The sequence below is a fragment of the Cervus elaphus genome, chromosome 28 (assembly GCF_910594005.1).
Source record: "Cervus elaphus chromosome 28, mCerEla1.1, whole genome shotgun sequence".
In the NCBI taxonomy this organism is placed as follows: domain Eukaryota; kingdom Metazoa; phylum Chordata; class Mammalia; order Artiodactyla; family Cervidae; genus Cervus; species Cervus elaphus.
The window spans coordinates 36,880,374-36,907,211 of NC_057842.1; the positions used below are offsets into that span (position 1 = coordinate 36,880,374).

Below are 26,838 nucleotides of genomic sequence, written 5' to 3' on the forward strand. Positions count from 1 at the left end.
CATCTATTTCCCATGAGGTGATGGGACCAGATGCCATGATCTTAGTTTTCTGAATGTTAAGCTTTAAGCCAACTTTTTCACTCTCCTCTTTCACTTTCATCAAGAGGCTTTTTAGTTCCTCTTCACTCTCTGCTGTAAGGGTGGTGTCATCTGCATATCTGAGGTTATTAATATTTCTCCCGGCAATCTTGATTCCAGCTTGTGCTTCTTCCAGCCCAGTGTGTCTCATGATGTACTCTGCATATAATTTAAATAAGCAGGGTGACAGTATACAGCCTTGACGTACTCCTTTTCCTATTTGGAACCAGTTTGTTGTTCCATGTCCAGTTCTAACTGTTGCTTCCTGACCTGCATACAGGTTTCTCAAGAGGTAGGCCAGGTGGTCTGGTATTCTCATCTCTTTCAGAATTTTCCACAGTTTATTGTGATCCACACAATCGAAGGCTTTCATGTAGTCAATAAAGCAGAAATAGATGTTTTCCTGGAACTCTCTTGCTTTTTTGATGATCCAGTGGATATTGGCAATTTGATCTCTGGTTCCTCAGCCTTTTCTAAAACCAGCTTGAACATCTGGAAGTTCTCGGTTCACATACTGCTGAAGCCTGGCTTGGAGAATTTTGAGCATTACTTTACTAGCGTGTGAGATGAGTGCAATTGTGCGGTAGTTTGAGCATTCTTTGGCATTGCCTTTCTTAGGGATTGGAATGAAAACTGACCTTTTCCAGTCCTGTGGCCACTGCTGAATTTTCCAAATTTGCTGGCATATTGAGTAGGCCTCAGTAAATATTTATTGTAATGTTTTTCATTTTAGAGAATTCTCAACATTTAAAACATTTTAGAATCTACTTGTTTAGTTTCTAAAGAACAAGCAGAATCTGATTTTAAAAGTTAGTGGATCATAAAATATCATTTTTAAAAACTAACATAACACCATTGAAATTTTTGTAGTTATTTTTTTCACTATAATTTTCTCACCAAATTTTGGAAACCATTTGTACTCATATCAGTTAGATGTATACAGGCACGTGCTGTGCTGTGCTTAGTCGCTCAGTCGTGTCTGACTCTTTGTGACCCCATGGACTGCAGCCCGCCAGGCTCCTCTGTCCATGGGATTCTCCAGGCAAGAATACTGGAGTGGGTTGCCATGGCCTCCTCCAGCGGATCTTCCTGACCCAGGGATTGAACCCAGGTCTCCTGCATTGCAGGCAGATTCTTTACTCACTGAGCCATCAGGGAAGCCCAAGAATACTGGAGTGGGTAGCATTGCAGGCGGATTCCTTACCAGCTGAGCTCCCAGGGAAACCCCATATACAGGCATACCTTGTTTAAATTTGCTTTGCTTTATTGCATTTCTCAGATATTGCATTTTTCACAGATTAGAGTAAGTCTGCTAGGGCCATTTTTCCAACACCTTTTGTTCACTCTATGTCTTTGTCACATTTTTGTAATTCATGCTGTATTTCAAACTTTATTTTTATTAATACATTTATTATACTGATCTGTGATCAGTGAGCTTTGATGTTACTATTGTAATTGTTCTGGGGCTCCATGTACCACATACAAAACAGAGAACTTAATTGATAAATGTTGGGTGTGTTCTGACAGCTTTACCAATGGGCTTTCCCCTCATCTTTCTGCCTCTCTTCCAGCAGACATCCCTGTTCCTTGAAACACAACTATAATGAAGTTAGGCCAGTTAATAACCCTACAGTAATCTCTAAGGGTTCAAGTGAAAGGAAAAGGTGTATGTCCCTTGCTTTAAATAAAAAGCTAGAAATGATTAACCTTAGTGAGGAAGGCATGTTGAAAGCCAAGATAAGCTGAAAGCTGGCCCTCTTGTGCCAAACAGTTAGCCAAGCTATGAACAGAAAGAAAAAGTTCTTGAAGGAAATTAAAAATACTGCTTCAGTGAGCACATGAATGATAAGGAAACAAAACGGCCTTACTGTTCATACGGAAAAAGCTCTAGTGGTCTGGTTGGAAGATCAAACGAGCCACAACATTTCCTTAAACCCAAGCCTAATTCAGAGCAATGTGCTAACTCTGTCCACTTCTAGAAGGCTTAAAGAGGTGAGGAAGCTGCAGAAGAAACTTTGAAGCTAGCACACATTAATTCAGGAGGCTTAAGGAAAGAAGTCGTCCATCAGTGTGGCAAAATTTATTGTTGTCTTATTTTAAGAAATTGCCACAACTGTCCCAACCTTCAGTAACCACTGCCCTGATGAGTCAGCAGCCATCAACATCGTGGCAAGACCTTTCACCAGCAAAAAGATTACAACTCACTGAAGGCTCAGATGACAGTTACCATTTTAAAGCAATAAAGTGTTTTTAAATTAAGGAATGTAAATTGTCTTAATTAGGCACAATGCTATCCCATACTTTATTGTTGTTTAGTTGCTAAGTCATGTCCTACTCTTTCGAGACCCTGTGGGCTGCAGCCTGCCAGGCTTCTCTGTCTGTAGGATTTCCAATGCAAAAATACTGGAGTGGGTTGCCATTTCCTTTTCCAAGGGATCTTCCTGACCCAGGAATCGAACCCATGTCTCCTGCATTGCAGCTGGAGTCCTTACCACTGAGCCACTAAGGAAGCCCATCACATACTTAATAGGCTACAGTATGTGTAGACATAATTTTATATGCCCTGGGAAATTAAAAAAATTCATGTGATTCATTTATTATTGTGATGAGTGAGTGAGTGAAAGTCACTCGGTTGTGTCTGACTCTTTGCGACCCCCTGGACTATACAGTCCATGGAATTCTCCAGGCCAGAATACTGGAGTAGGTAGCCTTTCCCTTCTCCAGGGCATCTTCCCAACCCAGGAATTGAACTGGGGTCTCCTGCATTGCGGGCAGATTCTTTATTATTGTGATAGTCACTTTATGTTGATGGTCTGGAACCATCGAGAATGCTCAGTATCTCCAAGGTTTGCCTGCCCTACAAAAAATAAGACTTCAAAAATGTTGATAAAGCTAAAGTAAGTTATTAAACTATTCTTTCTACTTTGGAATATGTCTGAAAATTGCTATAATACTAAGCTTAAAAATTTGTTATGAGTATGAAACCATAGGAAATGGGAAGCTTGTGTCTTATTGAGATTTTTTTAAGAAAATATTTCTGAACATGGGTGGATCTAGGTTTCATGAATCTACAGTTTACATAGTCTAGAGGAGGAGGTTCTCTTTAAATAAAGAATTAAAAACTATGTGGACCAAATTTGGTAAGAAGGAGAATATTTATCTAGAAGGTTAAAGCACTGCAAATTATTTAAAGAAGCTGGCAAATAATAAACATAACATCACATTTATTAGATGAACTGCCTTCTCTATGAATTTTTTTCCTTCATATTTTGACTTCATTTTCTTCGATTGGTTCTTCATGTGAAAATGATTTTATAATACCATTTTCTATAGAAAGATAAGTAATAATTTAGATTTATTTTTGAGATGTCTAATCAATTTTTTTGGTTGGTAGTGTAGAAAATCTGCTTTAAGCTTCATAACTCATTATCTGCAATATCATCTATAATTTTAGGGATGTTTTGCTTATTTAAATATTTATTTGAATCTTATTTTGCTTTCCATTTTCAAATTTTGATCTTTGTGCAGCAAAAGATCATGATTTTGATCTTTGAACAACAAACAGGAATTAGTGTTTAACTTTTTAAAGGTATATTCTGTTATTCTATGAGAACATTTTTAATAAGTTGATTCACAATAAGTCTAGACTATTGAAATTGAACAGTCCTTTGTGTTGTATGTAGTATTTTTTTTAGGCAGGATGTCAAAGAAAATAAAAAGTAAATATCTTCATGTGATTTTCTTTTTTTGTAGAAAATCAGTGAAGTTGAAGAGAAATGTAAAAAATGAAAAACAAAAATACGTGATTTGTTACAATAGTCCAATGCGATGGTTCCCTCTGTTTAGCATTCTCTCTGGAACATAGCATAAGAGATTATAAAAAAAAAAAAAGAGATTATCTACTCACAATGAAAGGGATGTATCCCTAAATAACCTGTTTTTTACTAAAACCACATTGTGGGGGCAGTTTTCTACAAATTTAGGTAAAATTTTTAAAATATCTTTTTATAATATTTTTAATCCCTTTATGCAATCATTTCTTTTTATTTCTGACCCACTCTGTAGAGTAAAATTTTGATTTGTGGACATGTTTCTTACTGCACATTCTGTACAGTGTTAGAGAAATTGCACCGAAGTGCTTTGCACATCTGCCAACACTCTGGCACTGCCTGTTACCTACATGACTTGACCAGGTTACGCTGTTTCTCTTGGCTGTAGTTTCCTCCTCCACACAATGAGGATATTGAAGCACCTGCTTTGACTACCCCAAGCTTTGCCATGAGAATGAGTGCCATGATGTAGGTATGATGACACTGTGACTTGTGGGGTGAAACCCAGGTGCTATCCTTATGGTGATTGTTGTTATTCTCCCCTTATTTGTAGGACTGTGATCATCTGATTGGCTATGAGAATATTAATGACTGATAAAATCTGACTTACTTTTTTGTTCTCTGTTCCAAACCTTCAGACGATTCTCTCTATATTAATGTCTTATTTTTAAAAGTTATTTGGTCAGCTTTAACTTCATAGGACTCATTTTAACTTGATAAGACTCACATCCCCAAATAATCATTTGTTCATTCATTCATGGTCTTTACTAAGAGTATACTTAATACCAGGTGTTGTGGTAGGCTCTGAACATTGGAGTGATGAGCAGAAAAATAGGGTTTTGCTCTCTTGGCACTTACAAGTATGGTAGGGAAGTGAGAATTAATCAAATAATATTTTTTAAAAAACAACAAGGAAAGAAATGTGGTGCTCCTATTCACCTGGCCTGCAGACAAGGATTTCCTAGCCTGAGATACTTGAGCTACAATCCAAAGAAAGAATAGGAATTAACTGGGAACGAGGGGGTCTTATATAATTAATCTACCATCACTCAGCCTGGCAAAAAACTCATGCCTATTGAGAGTCCCAATCTTGAAGCTCTTGAGTGTTCCTGTCCTGTGTTGTCATTCCAACAGCAGGTCTTTTCAAATCTATAAGGTTTAAAAATCTCTTTTCTGTAGCACCAAAACATATACATTACCATATGTAAAATAGTAGGTAGTGGAAAGTTGCTGGATAACACCGGGAGCTCAACCTGGTGTTCTGTGATAATAACTTAGAGGATGGGATGGAGGTTGGGAAGGAGGCTCAAGAGGGAGGGAATATATGTATCCTTATAGCTGACTCACACTGTTGTATGGCAGAAACCAGGACAACATTGTAAGGCAATTATCCTCCAATTAAAAAAAAATCTCTTGTCTGGGACACAACTGACCGGTTAGAGTTTACTATACTATATATTTCACTGAGTTCTTTAATTAATCCCAGGCTACTAGTGTTTTAGTAGCTGGGAAAGTCTTTGTATCATGAAAAGTATGAAATGAAATCTTACTGAATTACAGTTGGTTAATTAGTAAGGTGGCCATCCATGCAGGGCATAGTTCAGCTTCTTAGAACACATAATACCAATTTACCAATGTGTGCGTCCTCACTTGTATTGGACTCTGTGACTCCATGGACTATAGCCTGCCCATATTCCTCTGTCCATAGAGTTTTCCAGGCAAGAATACTGGAGTGGGTTGCCATTTCCTTCTTCAGGGGATCTTCCCGACCAAGGGATCTAACCCGAATCTCTTTTATCTCCTACCTTGACAAGTGGACTCTTTAACACTGACGCCACCTGGGAACTTGTATACAAATAGCTTATATGTTATTTATAAATAATATTTACATTGTGTATCATTGGAACATATCCCCTTATTATGACACTTTGAGACAGCAAATATTTTAACCTAATTCAAGAAATTCATTATTTTAATAAGATTATATTATTTAAAGGATAATTGTAACTGGAAGAAACTCTGTCCCTTCACCCTTGAGCTTGGGTGTGTCCTTGCCCTTGACACAAGAATATGCATAACTATGTGGCCATGCTCTGATATGGCCAGTGGTGGGAGGGCTGCTTGCCTAAGGATTTGATGTGCTGAAGAAAATTCTATTTTCAAAACTCTCTCTGTTGGTGTTGATAAGAATCAAGACCTGGAGTGCATGGACCTTTACTGAAAGAATAATTTGATGTCTGTTGGAATCTCCAGAAGGAGGCCCAGACCAAATTGCCTTGACTACAGAAGCAGGGGGTATTTCATTGTAAAACTGTAAAAGTAGGGCCCTGGATCTGAGGGAAAAGAAGGTGTTGACAAGTTTTCTCTTTAGGGGAAAGGATATTAAAATTTTAAGAACAGAGGTTTCTGGTTTGTGTGAGCTTGCTTTCTATTCTAGATTGTCCTTAAGTATTTGCTTTCAACTTTTAAATGTATGACTTGTTGGATGGGTTGAAAATAAGAGAGTGAAGTCCAACATGGGGCAGAGTGGGCCAGAGAGAACAAAGGTTTGAGCTCGAAGATACAGATGTAAGAGAAAGGCTGTCTCCTCAAATCACAGAGCTGAGCGCCAAGCTGAACTGCCTATGCTACGTAGCAGCTTCCCACTAGCTACCTATTTCACACGTGTGCATATGTCAAGCTGAAACTCCAATACTTTGGCCACCTGATGCGAAGAACTGACTCATTTGAAAAGACCCTGAGGCTGGGAAAGATTGAAGGCAGGAAGAGAAGGGGATGACGGAAGATGAGATGGTTGGATGGCATCACCGACTCAATGGACATGGGTTTGGGTAAACTCTGGGAGTTGGTGATGGACAGGGAGGCCTGGCGTGCTGGGCTCACAAAAAGTCTGACACGACTAAGCGACTGAAGTGAACTGAACTGATACATATCAATGCTGCTCTCTCAATTCGTCCCCCCCCGCCCCCCAATTCCCCATCCCATATCCATAAGTCTGTTCTAAAAAAAAAAAAAACAAACAAACCTAAACAAGGCTGTAATTTTTAGACCCTGGGTACTTGGCTTCCTGCCTCTGAATTGTGTGTTCCACTTGGGAACTTTCAGCATCCTCGGCTCCACCGCAGGCCTGGGGGCATTCATGTGGGACCCGCTCTGCCTGGCATTCTTATGCAGACTTAGGGGGTTGGAAACTGAGGCCCTGGAGGAAGTTAAGTGGTGTTGGTTGGTGTGTGTGTGGCAGAGTGGGTGTTGAGTGACAGCTTTCCTTCTCTCAGATGGCCTTTCCTCCTAATAGTTCCCAGGAGTGAGGTTTTAATATACTCTTGCAACTGCCTTTTCCTCTAACTCTAAGCAGAAACAAGCAGAGAACCAATTTTCAGGTTCAGAAACATCTCCCAGGGCTGGTGGAGCCTTCCTTTTGTTTCCTGACAAATAGCTTGTTGACACTGAAAACAAAAGGTGTATTTTCTGGCACTGCTTCTGGCTTTCCTTTTGACAAGAACCAGCTGCTCTATGGACTGTTCAGCTTCTAGCATTTCAAAGTCCAGTGGGTGGCATTTATGAAGGTTATAAGCTTCAGTTATTTATGCTAGGGTTATTATTGGTAATTGTTAATTATATCCAATCTTAGTGGGTAGCTGGGTGCACAGGGTCAGATTATGGAAAGAAAAAGGAAAAGCAATGTTTTTTCTGACCTTTACTGAATTCTTTGTCTCACTCCTTGTCTGCCTGGGAACACCTGTTTCATTTAAATCCCTAAAATTGTAGTGCAATTTGTGCACACCTGTGATTGTAGCTGCAGACACATTCCCCTCCCCCTCACATATATTTACACATCCATTTCCACACATATATGTGTGTCTTTGTGCCATGTGTGGGTTAAGATTAGACAGAGATTTCGTTCTTCATTGTATATTTGCCAAATGTGAAAGATAATTTCATTTAAATAGTTTGATTTTATATGGCTTTAAGAGATATCTATGAATGAATCCTACTTTATTTATTCTACTATAATCAGAAATAGTATTTCTATCCTATGTATAGTTATTTTTCATAAAACAATACTCTTCCCGTTAAACAGGTTGCTCACTTTTCTTTGGCTAAAGAGCCACTGCTTCCCAGGAGACCCTTGGAGGATACTTGTAGCTCCTGGTGTTTTGCATTTCATAAATGTCACTAATAAAACATGAGTGAAGTTGATGGACATTGTTTGTTCTTTAATTAGAAAAAAAATCTGCCTATAGATCTTGGCCAAATTGCAGTTGAAAAATCTGGATATTGGCTTCAATCCTAGAGTAGATTATGATCCTCACTCGTTTACTCCTCTCAAAGATGCAGTTCAGTTTTTCTCCACATCTCTATTTATTTTGATTACTTTGAGTTTAGGAACACGAGGCAAAACCCTCTGAAATTCCTCCTGCCACATACTGCTGCCTACTAAGAGTGATTCTAAAAATGCAATCTGCCTCTTCCTTCCTTTGCTTCTTTTTCCTTTCTCTTTTGCACATATCACCTTTGAACACACTGTATAATTACTCATGTATTTTGTTTGTTGCTGTCCTTCCCCATTAGTATGCAAGATCCACAGAGGCAGGATTTCTTGTTCCTTCCATTCTCAGCTGTAATTCTACCAGCCTGAACTGTGCATGTACAGAGTAGGTGTTTGAATGAATCCTTGTTGCACTGTTGAGCGAAAAATGAATGAGTGGATGAATTTTATGCTGGTAGACTGTAGTTATAGCTTTGTCATCAGTTCTTGTGTGAACCTGAAAAAAGCCACTTAAACTTACTGAGGAAGATGAGAATTTTCTGTCATAGGCGTCACTGAGAATTTAAAGAAGTGATGTATTCATGTCCCAGAAAAATGCACATACTCATTAAGACACATTTACAGTGAATTTCAAAGATTTACTCATGGACTCACATAAAAATGTCTTTCCAGCTCTAAACTTCTGATCAACTCTCCTGTGTTCCTCCCACAGAAGAACTCTTTCTTGTTCCCACACTCCATATTGTCATCTCTTAAATTTGTTCATTAAATAATTTTTAAAGTGCAAATCAAAATTTTCTGTCATTTTTGCTGGTGTGCCTCATACTTAATACTATCTCCCATTTAAAATCTTAAGTGGAATGTCTTATCCTCCCAATGAACTTTTAAAATGTTGCTGATGATCTGCTTCTCCCATTGAGTTAGTAGTTTCCACCTACAATTACCTGTAAACATCAAAGAACTGGTTTTCTTGCTTCTTCCTTTAATGGTCCCCCCCTCACTGTTGCCAACCAAACCAACCTGCTCACAGACACCTTGTTGGTTCTTCAGTTGTGCACGTGCCCTTGCCCTTTATTTCTTTGGACTGCTCATCTTTTCCAAACCTGTATTCAAAGTGTGTTTTCTTTAAAAAGGCTTCCATCATTGACTCACTGTTAGTTGTTCATATCTCTGACAGAGATCCCTTGGTGATTAAATGTTCTTTTTGCTTGATCACTTTCTCTTTGAGTTATTACTCAGTTAAAATGACCTTTTGTCTCTCCCTTGATACTCTAAGATTCTCAAAGGATAAGAAATGCACTCTTCTTTTCCTCTTTTGCTTTTTCATCTGTTCTTCATATACTTATGAAGTAAATATAACTGATAATATTTCAGCATATAAAGCATATAGAAAAATTATATCAATATTACCCTGTATGGTAATGAGAAGGTAAAGATACTTTAAAGATGTTTCCTATCTGTTATATCGAGTAAAGAATTCAATGAAAGTGAGGGATGACACAGTGCATCATTTAGTGTTAAAATGATAAGTACCATGGTTGAAAGTTAAACATGAGCCTCTGGTTTTGCTGGTGTCTATTCTAATAATCACTCAGTCATGTCCACCTCTTTGAAACCCCATGGACTGTAGCCTACCAGTCTCCTCCCTCTATGGTATTCTCCAGGCAAGAGTACTAGAGTGGGTTGCCATTTCCTCCTCCAGGGGATCTTCCAAACTCAGGGATCGAACCTGGGTCTCCCGCATTCCAGGCAGACGCTTTAACCTTTGAGCCACCAGGGAAGCCCATTCTAATAATGGGTACCTGTACTGTATCAGTCACAAAATATTTTGAATATAATCTCTGATATTTATAAAAAGGATGTAGACGCTCCTTCTTTTTTTCTTTTTGTATGAGAAACCTGTTATCCAGAAAGTTCAGACTGGCCTGCCAAATCCAAAACATGGCTTTATGAACCCATCCAGAGCAGGTGCCCACAGGGACCATCCACTGATTAGACTCAAACCTTTGGTCTTGTTTTTTCCATGAAGATGGTTCTCAAAGAAAAAGTTATTTTGCTGCTTTTTAAAGAATACTCAATGGTTTAAATGAAGTGGGTTGAGATAAATATCATTCATGACACTGGAAATTAAAATTCTATAAAGTTAAGTGAATTAAAAAGTTCCTTTTAGTTTTCTGTCTTGGAGTGAAAAAGAAAATGATTCATGAAGGAAGGTAACTATTTTTGAGGGGTAGGAAACTAAATCACTCTGAAATTAGTGACCCATATAACCATTAAAAAGAAATGTTAGTACCTCAGAGCTTATTCATGTAAGAAAGAAATGTGAATGAACAGGTGTGGTGTTTTGTGAAGCAGAGCATTTCCCCAGGAATTACCAAATCAGTTTACTTTCTTTGGATGTGACAAAGATAGAAACTATTTAATGTTTAACGCTTTCAACTCTAACCCATATTCCTCTAGTTTCTAGGACAAGCATGATCACAAATGTACAAAAACAGAGTACATAGGTTAAATTTTATACTTTTATTTCAGGCTTGATGAACATCTTATATGTACACATTTTGTTTTTTATTTTAAATAATATTAACTTTTATTTCCTTTTACACTGTTGAAATGGTTGGGAAGGAAAAGCAGTGCCTTGAGACTGATTGCGTGTCTAACCTTTGTTGTATTCTTCCTAAACTTTTTGTGAGGAATTGTGTACTTTTGATGACTAGACTCAGGGAAGTGGATTCAGGTTACAATCAGATGCTTTCATAAACGCGTGGTACTGTACCTTCCTCAGTGGGGAAAGTACCAATTAGTTAACCTTACTTCCTCCCTGAGAAAATTCTTTCAAAAGTCCCCTTTCATGATGACTACAGAGGTGAACAATAGCAACAACAAAGCTTTATCAAACGACCCAAACAAGGAATTTCCTGGTTTTTCTGTGACTGCAAGTCCTACCTCAGATACTGAATGTGACATTGTGACTTTATCACACACGCTTTCCTCTGTGCAGCCCTGATATCCCTGTGTTTTGGAGGACAGAAGAGTCAGCCTCATTTTTGGTCTCTACATTCATGCAGAACTGTTCCCTTGGGCAGAAGAGAGTGGTTAGATTGAAATCTGTGGTCTGAGGCCAATTAACATTCGAATCTGTGCTGTGACTGGCCCAGAACAGATTAGGCTTCTTCCTTAAATGCTTTGCCCTCCAGACTCTTTGGGAAGAACAAATAAAAGATTACGTGAAACACAGGCATTATGTTAAGTCCAGCATTCAGTATAAATCAAAAGACTATATAAAATGCCCACACTGAGATACAATGTGTTAACTGCTTCATCAGCAAGTATTTATTTAAATGCTCCAAAAAGCATATCTGGTGTTACCAGACTCAGTCTTTATGCCAGAGAGGTCTGCAGCCTCAGGTGAACACAGGGACTAATCTCAAAATAAAAAGTAATACTGTGCAACACTAGTTTTTGTGCGTGTCTTGCCAAACCAGAGGAGTAGTGGCTGAGCACTGAAGGAATTCTGGGGAGGCAGGTTTTAAGTGATGCTACCACCAATGGTGGGAAGAGGATGAGTTTAGCTGGAGCAGAATTGGTATAGGGAAGATAAGGCTGAAGAAATGGCTAGTGGCCACATGGAGGTGAGTTAATAAAGGTTTTACTCCATGAGCAAAGGGAACCCTTAAAACTTTTTAATGTGTATGTACTGGTGAGATATACCAGGTCATGTTTTCTAATGATTAATCTAGTGGTGGTGGTAAGCAAGTGGGATAGAGACTGAGGTGATGCACATAAAACTTGTAGCCACAGTGCCTGGCTCCTTGTGTGTGATCTGCAAGCACAAGCTATTAAGATTAAACGTAGCAGTAAAACATTTCCATAGTCCAAATGGTGATGATGCATGGGACAAAGGTTGTGGTGGCAGAAATGGAAAGGAGGGAAAACAAAGAGAATACATTGATCAGTATTATTATTATCTTTTTGTCCTTATCATATTAAGGGAGTGGGGAAAAGTGACAGGATTAATTACTGCAAGCCAAGAGCCATGCTGAGCCAAAGGGAAGGGACAGGGAGGAAAGGGGAAAGGACATGAAAATTACCTGGACCATAGGGAACTTTGATAGAGACTTTCCTGGCAATGTTACTGAAACACAGATTAGTGAAGGAAAGTCATATAGAATCTCCATAGCTTAAGGGGTCATGATTCCAAGCCTTAGGTACCATAAATGGCTAAATGTGATTATGAATGCACCCTGCAAACTGTAGGTATTTTGCAAAAATGTTAGTCTCGCTGATTCTCCCAGACCACACTGGTGGGGACAATAGGTAGTTTTTTATCTATAATAACCTGTGTTACTGTGATGACAGCAATAGAAACACCCCTAACCTGCCTTCCACCAGGGGACTCATCCCTGGGAACTTTCCCATGGGTGGCTATGCCAAGTTGATCTACCCAATTTCTTTTTTGCTATTTTTGGGGAGGATACAAGTATTGGTATTAGAGATCTATTTTTTTTAGAGTCTAGGTAGCTGTCTTTAGAGTTTAAGGGTAGCCGTCTTAGTTGTTCAAACTACCGTACAATTGCAGTCGTCTCACATGCTAGCCAAGTAGTGCTGAAAATTCTCCAAGCCAGGCTTCAACAGTCCGTGAACCAAGAACTTCCAGATGCTCAAGCTGGATTTAGAAAAGACAGAGGAACCAGGCATCAAATTGCCAACATCCGTTGGATCATCGAAAAAGCAAGAGAATTCCAGAAAAACATCTACTTCTGCTTCATTGACTACACTATGGCTTTTGACTGTGTGGATCACAACAAACTGTGGAAAATTCCTCAAGAGATGGGAATACAAGACCACCTTACCTTCCTCCTGAGAAATCTGTTAGGTCAAGAAGCTACAGTTAGAACTGGACATGGACTAATAGACTGGTTCCAAATTGGGAAAGGAGTACGTCAAGGCTGTATATTGTCACCCTGCTTATCTAACTCATATGCAGAGTACATCATGTGAAATGCCAGACTGGATGAATCACAGGCTGGAATCAAGATTTCTGGGAGAAATATCAATAACCTCAGATATGCAGATGACATAACCCTTATGGCATAAAGTGAAGAAGAACTAAAGAGCCTCTTGATGAAAGTAGAAGAAGAGAGTGAAAAAGTTTGCCTAAAACTCAGCATTTAAAAAACTAAGATCATGGCATCTGGTTCCATCACTTCATGGCAAATAGATGGGGAAACAGTGGAAACAGTGAGAGACTTTATTTTCTTAGCCTCCAAAATCACTGCAGATGGTGATGGCAGCCTTGAAATTAAAAGACGCTTGCTCCTTGGAAGAAAAGCTTTGACAAACCTAGACAGCATATTAAAAAGCAGAGACATTACTTTGCCAATGAAGCTGCATCTAGTCAAAGCTATGGTTTTTCCAGTAGTCATGTATGGATGTGAGAGTTGGACCATAAAGAAGGCTGAGCACCGAAGAACTGATGCTTTTGAACTGTGTTGGAGTTGGAGTTGGTGTTGCAGAAGACTCTTGAGAGTCCCTTGGACTGCAAGGAGATCCAACCAGTCAATCGTAAAGGAAATCAGTGCTGAATATTCATTGGAAGGACTGATGCTGACGCTGAAGCTCCAATACTTTGCCCACCTGATGCAAAGAACTGACTCATTGGAAAAGACCCTCCTGATGCTGGGAAAGATTGAAGGCAGGAGGGGAAGGGGACAACCCAGGATGAGATGGTTGGATGGCATCACCGACTCGATGGACATGAAATTGAGCAAGCTCCGGGAGTCGGTGATGGACAGGAAAGCCTGCTGCGCTGCAGTCCATGGGGTTGGAAAGAGTCAGACAGGACTGAGGGACCGAACTGCACTGAACTGACTGCTGTAGCTCGCTGTTTTGGATTAGTAAAATGGACTACTGCCACCTCGTGGCGGCATGGCCTAGTCAAGACTGGACAGGCAGGACAGAGAAGTCAGTTCAGACAGAGACCTAAGATCAGGTTCACATATTCACTTGTGTTCTATCATTTCCTCCAAGCCACCATGTCTAAAAACAAATATATAACTTGTCCCTTCAATCAGTTCTCTTAAAGTAAGTGCTATTTATTAAGTGTGAGTTTGGCCAGGCATTGATCACTTTACACACATGATTTTCCTTAATCTCAAAACAAGACTGCAGGGTAATGATTATCATTCCCATGTACAAATGAGGAAATACAGGCATAACTTCCCAGTGAGATGCGGTAGCTCTTACTTCTCATTGCACTCTGCCTCCTGATGTGCTGCTGAGTACGTTGTCCTTCTGTGATACAGTTTTGATACCCTGGTGTCATGTTTGATCTTCCATCTGTTTCACTGCTCATCCACTTTCACTCATTCCATACTCCTTTGAGATTTTTCTTGTAGCTTTTAATTCTAACTGCCCAAATTTCTAGTCCAGATCTTTGTAACGTGCAGTTTTTTTTTGTAGCATGTACCTGATTGATTTCTTTCAACATTTTTTGTAAATAAATTGTGAAATGATATAACTGCATCTTATTATAAACATCTAAATTACAGAGAAGAATGCAGAATAAAAGTTGAAAGTCCTTTGTCATCATTTTTTATCTGTTCCTAATCTCCAAAGAAGTAAGCACATATAATTTTTGACTTGTTGGCTTTTGGAATATAAATAAAGCTATAATATTCCTAGTACTTTGCAATTTACCCTTTCATATCCAGCAATATGTCTTGCAGATCTTTCTATGTCAGGGCTATGTAATTTACACACAGTAGACACTCAAATGTTTGCAAAATAAATCTTAGATTTCAATTACATACTCCTTTTGTCTAAAAAAAAATTGTAATTTTTGTTCCATTTTCATCTAATTGAAGCATTTTTCTCCAAGGTTATAAGTTACCACAGAGCTCCTCTTCTTTTTGGTTAATCTTAATCAAGGTCTCTTTCATGGTGGATAAGGCATAGTAATAAAGGTTATTTTCATTAAATATCAATAAAATGTATGTGTGTGAGTGTGTGTAGTGTCATTTTATTGGATAGTTATTCACATGTAAGTGCCAGATCTAACTTGTTCTCAGATGTCTTAGGTAAATTTCTAACCTCTTCACTGTTTCTGCACCGCAGTAGTTCTCAGTCTTTGGTGTGTATAAGATTTACTGGGGGACAAGTTATTAAAACCCAGGTTGCCGGGCCTCACCTTCAGACTTTCTGATTCAGTAGGTACGACGTAAAGCCTGCAAATTTCCAAGTTTCCATGCGATGCTGACCCACATTTTGAGGATCATGCTCTATAAGACTCTTCTTTGATGTTTTATAACCTCTTAGGATTTCTTGATTTCTTCTTGGCATTCACTGTTTGCTGCACATAAGAACTACGGCTTACAGAGAGCACTGCAAATGGCCGTGGTGGATGTACTCCTCCAGAACGCGGCCGGCAAGGGCTCTGAAGGCAGAACTGAGGAGAATTACAGTTCTGTCCGAGGCTCAGGCCACAAATTAAGGAACAATTTTCACATGTGCAGAGGGTGGAACGAACTATCGAGTGCCCATTAGTCTATGCAACAGCATACGCTCTAGTGATCACAATCTATAGCAGATGCATCATCTCTGAGTATGAAAGATGGCATTATAATGCCACTGCATCCAGAAATCTATTTTTATTCATTTTCTTCAGTTATTTAAAATATTAATTTGCTTTTTGGCTGTGGTGGGTCTTCATTGCTGCACAGGGGCTTCCTCTAGTTGTGAGGAGGGGGGGCCTACTCTCTAACTGTGGTTTCTCATTGCACTGGCTTCTCTTGTTGGGGAGCGCGGGCTCTGGAGCGCATGGGCTTCAGTAGTTGCAGCACGTGAGCACAGCAGTTGAGGTTCCCAGGCTTTAGAGAACAGCTTCAGGAGCTGTGGTACACAGGCTTAGTTGCTCCAATACACATGTGATCTTTCCAGACCAGGGATCAAACTGGTGTCCCTTGCATTGCAAGGCAAATTCTTTTTATCCAACAGGGAAGTCCTATTTTCTTCTTGATGGTAGCTTCTTGATGGTAGCTCAGCCAAGTCAAATTCCAGATATTAAGTGAGCTGATACATCCAATTAAATATTGGGATGGTCGAAAAGTTTGTTCGGCTTTTTCCACAAGATGGTATGGGAAGACCTGAAAGAACTTTTTGGCCAACCCAATAGTTTCATGTATTTCATAGTTATTATCATTGATTTTTTTACTGGTGTGATTTGCCTTGTAAAGTGATTGTCCAAGAGGCTGGAATGGGTGAGATAGAAGTTCCTCTCTGCAAGTGTAGTAAAATGACCGTATCTTTAACCATTTGATTTACAGAACTGTTTGCTTATATGTATATTGGGCAGAGAAAACACGTTATTTTATAAACTTGATTATCCAAAATACAAATGTAATGTTTGCATGTAAAACTTACAGAATGGAGTGTTTATTCTTTAGAAAAATGAGATATAGGAGAAATAGTTGTACTTCTAAGAATTTAATCTGCAAGATAAATTATAATTATTATAGAGGTTTACATATTTACATTTGGACCAAACATTTTAATATTGCTGGATAATTAATGCACTGGAAATCAGGAAAATGTATGGGATTGGTCAGTATATTTGATCCATGTTGCTTCTTTGCTTGAAACATTTGTCTGAAGAAATTTTTCCATTGCTGGAAATGGAGTCTAAAAAGAAATTGCCTGAGTACTTTAACTATCAGTTCAGTTCAGTCACTCAGTCGTGTCCGACTCTTTGTGACCCCATGGACGCCAGGGATCCCTGTCCATTGCCAACTCCCAGAGCTTGCTCAAACTCATGTCCATTGAGTCAGTGATGCCATCCAACCATCTCACCCTCTGTTGTCCCCTTCTCCTCTTGCCTTCAATCTTTCCCACATCAGGGCTTTTTCAAATGAGTCTGTTCTTTGCGTCAAGTGACCAAAGTATTGGAGTTTCAGCTTCAGCATCAGTCCTTCCAATGAACATTCAGGACTGATCTCTTTTAGGATGGACTGGTTGGATCTCCTTGCAGTCCAAGGGACTCTCAAGAGTCTTCGTCAACACCATAGTTCAAAAGCATCAATTCTTCAGCACTCAGCTTTCTTTCTAGTCCAACTCTCACATCCATACGTGATCGCTGGAAAAACCATAGCTTTGATTAGATGGACCTTTGTTGGCAAAGTAACATCTCTGCTTTTTAACATGCTGTCTAGCTTGGTCATAACTTTCCTCCCAAGGAGTAGATGTATTTTAATTTCCTGGCTGCAATCACCATCTGCAGTGACTTTGGAGCCCCCCAAAATAAAGTCTGTCACTGTTTCCACCATTTCCGCATCTATTTGCCATGAAGGGATGGGACCAGATCTGAATGTTGAGCTTTAAGCCAACTTTTTCACTCTCCTCTTTCACTTTCATCAAGAGGCTCTTTAGTTCTTCACTTTCTGCCATAACAGTGGTGTCATCTGCATATCTGAGGTTGTTGATATTTCTCCCAGCAATCTGGATTCCAGCTTGTGCTTCATCTAGCCCAGCGTTTCTCATGAAGTACTCTGCATATAAGTTAAATAAGCAGGGTGACAATACACAGCCTTGATGTACTCCTTTTCCTATTTGGAACCAGTCTGTTGTTCCATGTCCAATTTTAACTGTTGCTTCCTGACCTGCATGCAGACTTCTCAAGAGGCAGATCAGGTGGTCTGGTATTCCCATATCTTTCAGAATTTTCAACATTAGCTTTCACTAAATAGGCATTTATCCATAAAAATCTATGACTTTTTTTAGTGTGTTTGCTTAAACTTTGTATAAATGGCATGATAATGTTATGAATCATTCTTGAATTTCCTTTTGTCCCTCAACAATATATTTGCTTTAACTCCCACATAGTAATCCATTTTATGTGCATAATTTAGTTATCAATTCCCCTGAAGTGAACATTTAGGTTGTTTCCAGTTTTCAGTGTGAGAATCCTTTACTAAATGTTCTTGTGGTATATTTCCTTGAGCACATAGAGTATACAACCTAGAAATGAAATTAAGTACTATACAAATATTCAGTTTTACCAGGTATTGCCAAATGCTGTCTGAATGAATTGTACCAATTACTTTGCCACTAGTATTAGTATTGTATAAAGGTTCTTGTTTCATATTTTTCCCAATGTCTGAATGTGAAAGTTTTAAATTTTGTCCAGCCTGAAAAGTGAAATCACATTTCATTTTTGTATTTAAATATTCTTAATATTCATAATTACTGACAATAGATAAAGGCTATACTTCCTTCCTTTTTTTTTTTTAACTGGTTATTAGGTTTTCTTTTCTGCCAGCTATCAAGTATATACTATGTCAATTTTTGTCATAGTATATACTGTGACTTATTTATTTTTTTAGTGAATATAGATCTCTATATAATCTGAATAGTAGTCCTATTGGTTATATGCTGTGCAAGTACCTTTTCCAGGTCTGTGGCTTATATTTAAAATTTATTTCATGGCAATCTTGGTGTTGTTAGCTTTTAATTGTGATGCAATAAATATCATCAGTCTTTCCCTTAAGGCTTACATGTCTTTCGTTTCTTTTTGTATTGTTGAGGAAAACTTCCCTACTCTAATATCCTCAGAGTGTTTTAAAGTTTGCTTTTTATATTAGGTCTTTAATCTATGTAAAATTATTGTATATGCTGTAAGTAACATCAATTAATATTTTCATATGGATTATGAATGGTACCAGCATCATTTATTGACTAATCTATACTTTCATCACTAATTTGTATGTTTGGTTCTGTTTGTGTTGTTAATTATATTTCATTATTCTATTTACTTATTTATGCAGTGATGGAAAACATAAATTTCTATTTTTCTATGAATTTATTCCATCGCCACCTTGGAACATTTCCAATCAGTTCAGTTCAGTCACTCACTTGTGGCCAACTCTTCGAGACCCCCATGGACTCCAGCACTCCAGGCTTCCCTGTCCATCACCAACTCCTGGAACTTGCTCAAATTTATGTCCATTGAGTTGGTTATGCTATCCAACATCTCATCCTCTGTCGTCCTCTTCTCCTGTCTTCAATCTTTCCCATCATCGGGATCTTTTCAAATGAGTCAGTTCTTAGCATCAGGTGGTCAAAGTATTGGAGTTTCAGCATCAGTCCTTCCAATGAATATTCAGTCCAACTCTCACATCCATACATGACTACTGGAGAAACCATAGCCTTGACTAGATGGACCTTTGTTGGCGAAGTAATGTCTCTGCTTTTTAATATGTTGTCTAGGTTCAAGCCCTTTATAATTTCAGTTGGGCAAACAATGGTCTATGGATATTAATTTGGTTCCTGTTATTGAATCGGTGTGGTGGTCATTAATGTAGTCTACACAGTGTTTCCAAGTTTTCTGCCTTCAAGCAAGTCATAGGATTACATTTTCTCTTTGCATTTAGGCATGAACATACAACTTATTTGTCCGTAGGCTCATTCTTGAGCAGGAGCTTTAAATAGACGCTCCAAAAGCCAGCCTGTGATTTGCCACAGTTTCCAATCCTGCCTTCCTGGCCAGTCATGGAAGCATGGTGATGGAAATTCTTTGGTAGACACAGAGATGGCTGTAGCACAGATGAGCTTCAGTGGATGTGCAGCTGAGTACAAAATAAACCTCTGTTGTCTCTAAACCACTGAGATTTTTGGAGTTGTTCATTGCTCTCACATACTCTGGCATTTCCTGGCTAATACAGTTAATAGTATATAATTTGAAATTTGATGATTAGGAAAATGGTAAACAAACATCCTACTTTTGTCAGGAGGTAATTATATTTTAATGTCTTTTTTTCCCCCAACTTCTTCCACTTCTTCTTTTAATTATATCACCCTTCGTGCACTCATACTCCCTGATACCTATGACCTCTCCAAACAATTGGAGCCAATTTTGAGGGCCTCTTCCAGCCTGCAGTTCCTCACTCAGCTTGTATCTTTTCCCTCAAGCCTACGTTTCTTTTTGAGTGCTTATATTTTAAAAGATGATAACCTGGAAAGATAGATGTTTTACCTAAAATCTTTAATGATAAAGATCAAAATTATGACCCCATAGTGAGTCTATTCTTGAAAAGCTGGCTATCTCAGTTTCCTCTTTATCATATTGGTGTCTACTGACTTGACATAATTTTTAAACTGGCTCAGATATTAATATCCATAATTCTTTGTTGGAGTTGGTCACATTCACATTTATTGACTCTTGTAGTTCTGGAATGTTATGGATAAGAGGATAAAGATAAGAAGTGGAGGGGACACTGAGAAGATACTACCCAGGCAGAAGTATCTTTTTCATATGATCTTTCCATGGATAAAGGGGCTTCCTTGATAGCTCAGTTGGTAAAGAATCCACCTGCAATGCAGTAGACCCCAGTTCAATTCCTGGGTTGAGAAGATCTGCTGGAGAAGGGATAGGTTACCCACTCCAGTATTCTTGGGCTTCCCTTGTGGCTCAGCTGGTAAAGAATCCAACCACAATGTGGGAGACCTGGGTTCAACCCCTGGGTTGGGAAGATCCCCTGGAGAATGGAAAGGCTACCTACTCCAGTATTCTGGCCTGGAGGACTCCATGGACTATATCGTCCATGGGTCACAAAGGGTCAGACACGACTGAGTGACTTTCACTCACTCACTCCATGGATGAAAACTTCCTTCTAAACCTGCGAAATCATCTCACATTACTGGAGGAGTTGACAGCAATGGAGATGGGGAAATGTCGAAATTAAAGCCCAGAGAGGGGCTTCCCTGGTGGTCCAGTGGTTAAGAATCTTGCCTTGCAATCAGGGGACATGAGTTTGATCCCTGGTTGGGGAATTAAAATCCTACACCCCACATGCTATGGACAGCTAAGCCTGTGTGCTGCAAAAAGGAATAATAAAAAGAAGAAGAAGAACAGCTCAGAGAACTACATTTTTGACTGTTCATAGTTTGATGTGAAATATATGAATCCCTGGATTAGAATGTTTGCCTCCTAACACCTAGAGGTGTTAGGAGAGTTAGTGGACAGTCTGATGGTGATGATGAGCAATTTTGGAGCATGGAGCATGGAGCATGTCAGGCTTAACCATGTGGTGGTAAGCCCACCTTGGAAGCTTTGCATTTGACAGAAAGTGAATACAGGATTTCTCAGACAGAATGCACGTGTGAGAAGGGATGTCGTAGTGGACATCACCCAAATTCCTATTTTGTAATGTATCAAAGACTCCTGATGAGGATTGAAGACATCCAGAAGAATCATGTCAAGTATCGACAACTACTCTTTATACCTGTTATAGTTTCACTGAAGAGTATCAAGCCTCTATGATATGGAAATACTTTCTTGCCAAACTTCTTCCTCCTTAAAAAAAATGAATGTTGATTGGCTAATTAAAGTTTATCTCTCTCTCTCTTTTTAGGTGGTTCTTTGGAGCAATCAAGAGAACAGATGCTGAAAAACAACTATTATATTCAGAAAATCAGACAGGAGCTTTTCTAATCAGAGAAAGTGAAAGTCAGAAAGGCGATTTCGCCCTTTCAGGTATGGGAATTGTTTTGTGTGATTTAAGTATGGATTTGAGAGTCTGTAGTCATGTCCTTCTGTGTGAACATGGACGTGTTCATTTTAAGTTTGCCTTCTTTATCTTCAGAATAGTACCAACAATAAATGTACTGATCCACTCAAGTAATATAAAAATTAGCAAAAAAAATTTTTCTATCTATGGTTAGTAGTATCTATAAATAGTTTCAAATACATACTCTCTAAGTATGAAATGAAAACTATATGGATCTGCCTGTGTTTTTGCACTTTTGCATAATCTACTAGCCTATCCTTCTAGAGAAATGATAAGCAAGAAGCAGAGTCTAAGCTTGTCAGAATTGATCTTGTCATAATACCTTTTTTTTTTTTTTTAACATTTCATTTGTATTTGCCTGGTAAATAGAAAATGAATTGAAATTCTGAATGCCAATGCATTTAATTAACCCATGACATGTAACATTTGGTCAAATATAGTTTTCTGGCTAAGTGTCAAGTATGTGTTTACTTTATAATATCCTAAAAGACAAGAAGCATAGGGAACCTCAGAGTTATCTTTAAGCATTACAGGTGCTTATATATTAGGTAGTCATCAGTCAAAAGCTAGATTCAAAGTTTTAGATCCTAGCATTAAAAATATAGAAGAAGAATATTCCCATGAGGAAAACACAGGAAAAGTAGGATTACTTGAGTCATATCTTTAAATAATTCCCAGGCTACAGTGACTGTTCTGAACACTTTCTAAGTAGAATATTATAGAACAAAACAGCTTTATAGGCTTAGAATAAAATTACAAGGATATTGGCTCTTATGTGCTGAGAATACTCTAGCGCTTGCCTATGGATTTAGAAAGCTTTGTAGGCTCTACTTGGAGACCAGCATATCATTATAGATTCCTTTTCAATGAAGTCAAACCATTTAGAGTCTTGCAAACAAATTATCTGATTGCTGTGTATTCACTGGGGGGCAAGTAAATGTAGACCTTTATGTTCTGCTGAAAGGGAAATTTTCTCATTAGCCAGAAGGAGGGTGATACAGGAGAAAAATGGGGAAAACGGGTCTTTGATATATCTACATTCAAACAAACAAATGAACGAACAAGCCAATTGCTGACTTTGATTACCACTAACGATCTTCAGGTATATCAGTCATGAATTTATTTCTTAGTGCAGTTGTCTGCTAATCAGCCTGAATTGATGGGCTTCAATTTTGCTGATGGTTGTGCACTAAAAGAAGGCAAATAATATCCCTTTTCTATCTCTGTCTTTCCCACATGAGTTTTCCTTTGAAGTATTGTCGTTATTCCTCCGGCGGCAATGGTTCCTAGCTGTCAGAGAAGAGCTTCATGAGGACGCGTGATTTATTGATGCTGGGGCAGTCGCTGAGAAGCAGCCGCCCAAGGTTGGGGTGGGTGCTAATTGGCTTGTTGTGATCCTTGCAAGCCTGTCATCTCTTGTGAGGTCTGCGTTGATCTGGGGAGAGAGTTAGGGCCGTGACACCTCTCATAATGGCGTGACACTAATTAGCTGTGAATTAGAGCAGTGCTTTTGGATATTACATATTATATGTGGTAGCCGGAGAATCTGTCTTCATTAGATGCATGACAGGTAGTTTTAGTGGCCTTACTGTTATTTGTCATTGGTAGAGAATTGTTTTTCTGATGAAAAATATAAAATTCTGACTACATGTCAACTGGTTCGGCTATTTCTTGACTTCAATCAGTTACTTTAAAGGAAATGATTATTGTTATTGCTATTAATATTAATTTGATTTGGTGTCCCATAAGCATTTATATTATTGTTTAAGGTACACTTTCAGAAAAATACACCTTGAGGGCTAAAAAATGACTTTCAGGTGAGTTTTTCAGAGAAAACACGGCATTGCACATAATGATTTTACTTTAGGTAACTCTGCATGGGAAAATCTCTAGAGAAGGAGAGGGAGATCCAGATTCATCCTCAGTGAAACCCTTTCAAGAGCAGATGATACTAGACTGAAGATAATGAAAAAATGACCACCCTGAGGGCATGAGGTGAAAAGGCTCATCACTAGTATTCAGGTTGATGCATCTAATAGCTGATATCATTTTTTTATGCTGTCTATTTCTGGAGCAAACCTTTGAGTGCCTACTCTGTGCCAGGCCTTTGTTAAATCGAGGGCATCAAGGAGAGCAGGGCACTGTCTCAGGAGGGTTATAACATGGCTGTCTCGTTGTGAGATGAGAGGGGGCAGGGGCCAAGTCTAGGAGAGGGCATTAGGAAGGATTCACAGAGGCCACATTTGTGTTCAGTTTGCATCACAAGGTAGCAGAGTGACAGTGATTATTTCTGGCAAGGACAATGGGCGGAGTTGTGATGTATCTGGTGTTATGTGGAATGGAGGGTGAGAAGGGGGAAGGATAGTGCAGGGGTGTGTGTGTGTGTGTGTGTAAAGCAGTGAGGGAGGAGAGCAGGAATGGCCAAAAATGAGCCTGAAAAGTTGGAGCTAAACTGTTCAGGGCCTTGTATACCAGCCTGAGAAATACAGACCTTTTTCTCTAGGTTCAAATAGAGAAGGATGTGTTAGGTAGAAAGTGCCTTGGGCTAAACGGTGGTGGCAGTGTGGAAAACAGAACGGGTGAACAATTTATAGGTAATGGTCTGGGGAGAAGGTCTTCCCTAGTGGCACAGATGGTAAAGAGTCTGCCTGCAGTGCAGGAGACCGGGGTTCAATCCCTGGATTGGGAAGATCCCCTGGAGAAGGAAATGGCAACCCACTCTAGTATTCTTGCCTGGAAAATCCCATGGACAGAGAAGCCTGGTGGGTTACAGTTCATGGGGTAGCAAAAAGTCAGACATGACTGAGCGACTTCACTCACTCTGGGGAGAAATGACCCGTAAACAGAAGCATCATCACTGCTCTCTGCAATCACAGATGTGAGATAGCAGAGTCAGTCAGTGTTCCAAGGAGTAGGGCCTGGGAACCTACGGTTAGCCAGCCGCACTAAGGCTTTGCTTGTCTCCAGAAGCCGCACGGCCCCTCTGTTACTCTCCTTTTTTTATGGCGCAAGTGCAGAAGTGGCCTTAGCGCCCTCGAGAGCAGCCTGAGTTTGTTGTTCTTGTTCAGTCGCTAAGCCATGTCTGACTCTTTGTGACCCCATGGATTGCAGCACGCCAGGATTCCCTGTCCTTCACTCCCAGAGTTTGCTCAAACTCATGTCCAGTGAGCTGGTGATACTATCCAACCATCTCATCCTCTGTTGTCCCCTTCTTCTCCTGCCTTCAGTCTTTCCCAGCATCAGGGTTTCTTCCAATAAGTCTGTTCTTTGCATTAAGTGGCCAAAGTATTGAAGTCTCAGCTTTAGAATAAGTCCTTCCAATGGATATTCAGGGTTGATTTCCTTTAGGACTGACTGGATTGATCTCCTTGCTGTCCAAAGGACTCTCAAGAGTCTTCTCCAGCACCACAGTTTGACAAGCAACAATTCTTCAGTGCTCAGCCTTTTTTAGTGGTATCTCTGGTCTTTAATACGCTGTCTAGGTTTTTCATAGATTTTCTTCCAAGGAGCAAGTGTCTTTTAATTTCACGGTTGCAGTCACCATCTGCAGTGATTTTGGAGCCCAAGAAAATAAAATCTGTCACTGTTTCCACTTTTCCCCCATCAATTTGCTATGAAGTGATGGGACTGGGTGCCATGATCCTAGTTTTTTTAAATGTTGAGTTTTAAGCCAGCTTTTTCACTCATCTTCTCCTGTGAGCACACCAAAACTGCAACTAGCTGCAACATCCATCAACAGAAGGACACTGGAATTCACCAAAAAACATACTCCATGTCCAAGGACATAGGAGAAGCAGCAATGAGATGGTAGGAGGGCAGAGCCACATTAAAATCACCCACCGGGTGGGCGACCCACAAATGGGAAGAACAATAATACCAAAGAATTTCTCACGCTGTTGCAAATGTTCTAGGTCCCACATCAGACTTCCCAGCCTGAGGATCTGGCAAAGGGACTGGGACTCTCCAGGGAATCTGACTTTGAAGGACAGTGGGATTTGATTACAGAACTTCCACGCGACGTGGGGAAACAGAGACTCTTGGAGGGCACAGACAAAACCTTGTGCATACCAGGAGCCAGGGGAAGGAGCCGTGACCCCACAGGAGACTGAGCCAGGCCTGCCTCTGAGCGTGTGAGGGGCTCCTCCGGAGGAGTGGGTCGGTAGTGGTCGCTGCAGACGGGGCACCGGCAGCAGCAGCAGACCTGGGAGGTCTGTGCTGGCAGAAGTCCTCTTGGAGGTCCTCTTTAGCTCTGCGGTGGAGCCTGCGGACCCCAGGACTGGTTTGCCTTTCCAGGAATGGGTCGCCTCAAGCCAAACAACTAACGGGGAGGGAGCACAGGCCCACCCATCAGCAAATTGGATTAATGGTTTACTGAGCATGACCCTGCCCACTAGAGCAAGACCCAGTTTTCCCCACAGCCAGTCCCTCTCATCAGGAAACTTGCACACACCTCTTAGCCTGATTTTGGATATCAGCTATTTGCAGGGTGGTTTGGAAAGCCCAGCTCCTCTGGGCTTTGGCACCGTGGGAAATTGTAGCTCCTCTTTTGTGGAAAAGAAAACCATAGGACCTGTCAGAAGTAGAATTCAGGTGCAGTGCTTCTTACTGCTCAAAGAGGGCAGTGGGGGGACAGGCCCAGTGGGCCCGGTATCGTGCAGTTTAGAAATAGCTCCTGGAGCTTTTTGCTAGAGAGTCTTGTTTATCTCTATCAGTGATGGCTTGAGTCAGGGCAGAGGTTTAGCAAATAGAGGATAGGGCATGGAGGTGAGAAATATTTAAAAGATAAAGCCAACAGGAATTGGTGGCTGATCAGAAATGAGGTAAAATAAGGGAGAATGCATAATCTAGGGTAACTGTGATTGGGGGAAACTAGTCACCTGAGCCATGATGAAGTCCATGAGAAGAAATACTTAGAGTAGAAAGAAGAGGGAACCAAAGGAAATAAGTTTAGAGGGGTTTGAAGCAATTGCAGGGGACATATCTCTTTTTAAACTTGTGTCTGCTGAGCTGAGAACTCACTGTGATACATCTCCATTACATTGAACATGTAGGTCCCATGGAAAGTGCAGCACTTTTACAATAGTACTTTGTGATTGCTTTG

General features: G+C 39.8%; 1 protein-coding gene across 1 annotated transcript in view; it reads left to right on the forward strand.

Annotated features, from left to right (window-relative positions):
• The window catches only part of FRK (fyn related Src family tyrosine kinase), a 97,714-nt gene that overhangs the window by 36,834 nt on the left and 34,042 nt on the right, over nucleotides 1-26,838 (forward strand). The window contains exon 2 of the mRNA XM_043890477.1: nucleotides 21,582-21,703. Coding sequence (XP_043746412.1) covers nucleotides 21,582-21,703 — 122 coding nt within the window. The remainder of the gene's footprint in view (nucleotides 1-21,581; nucleotides 21,704-26,838) is intronic.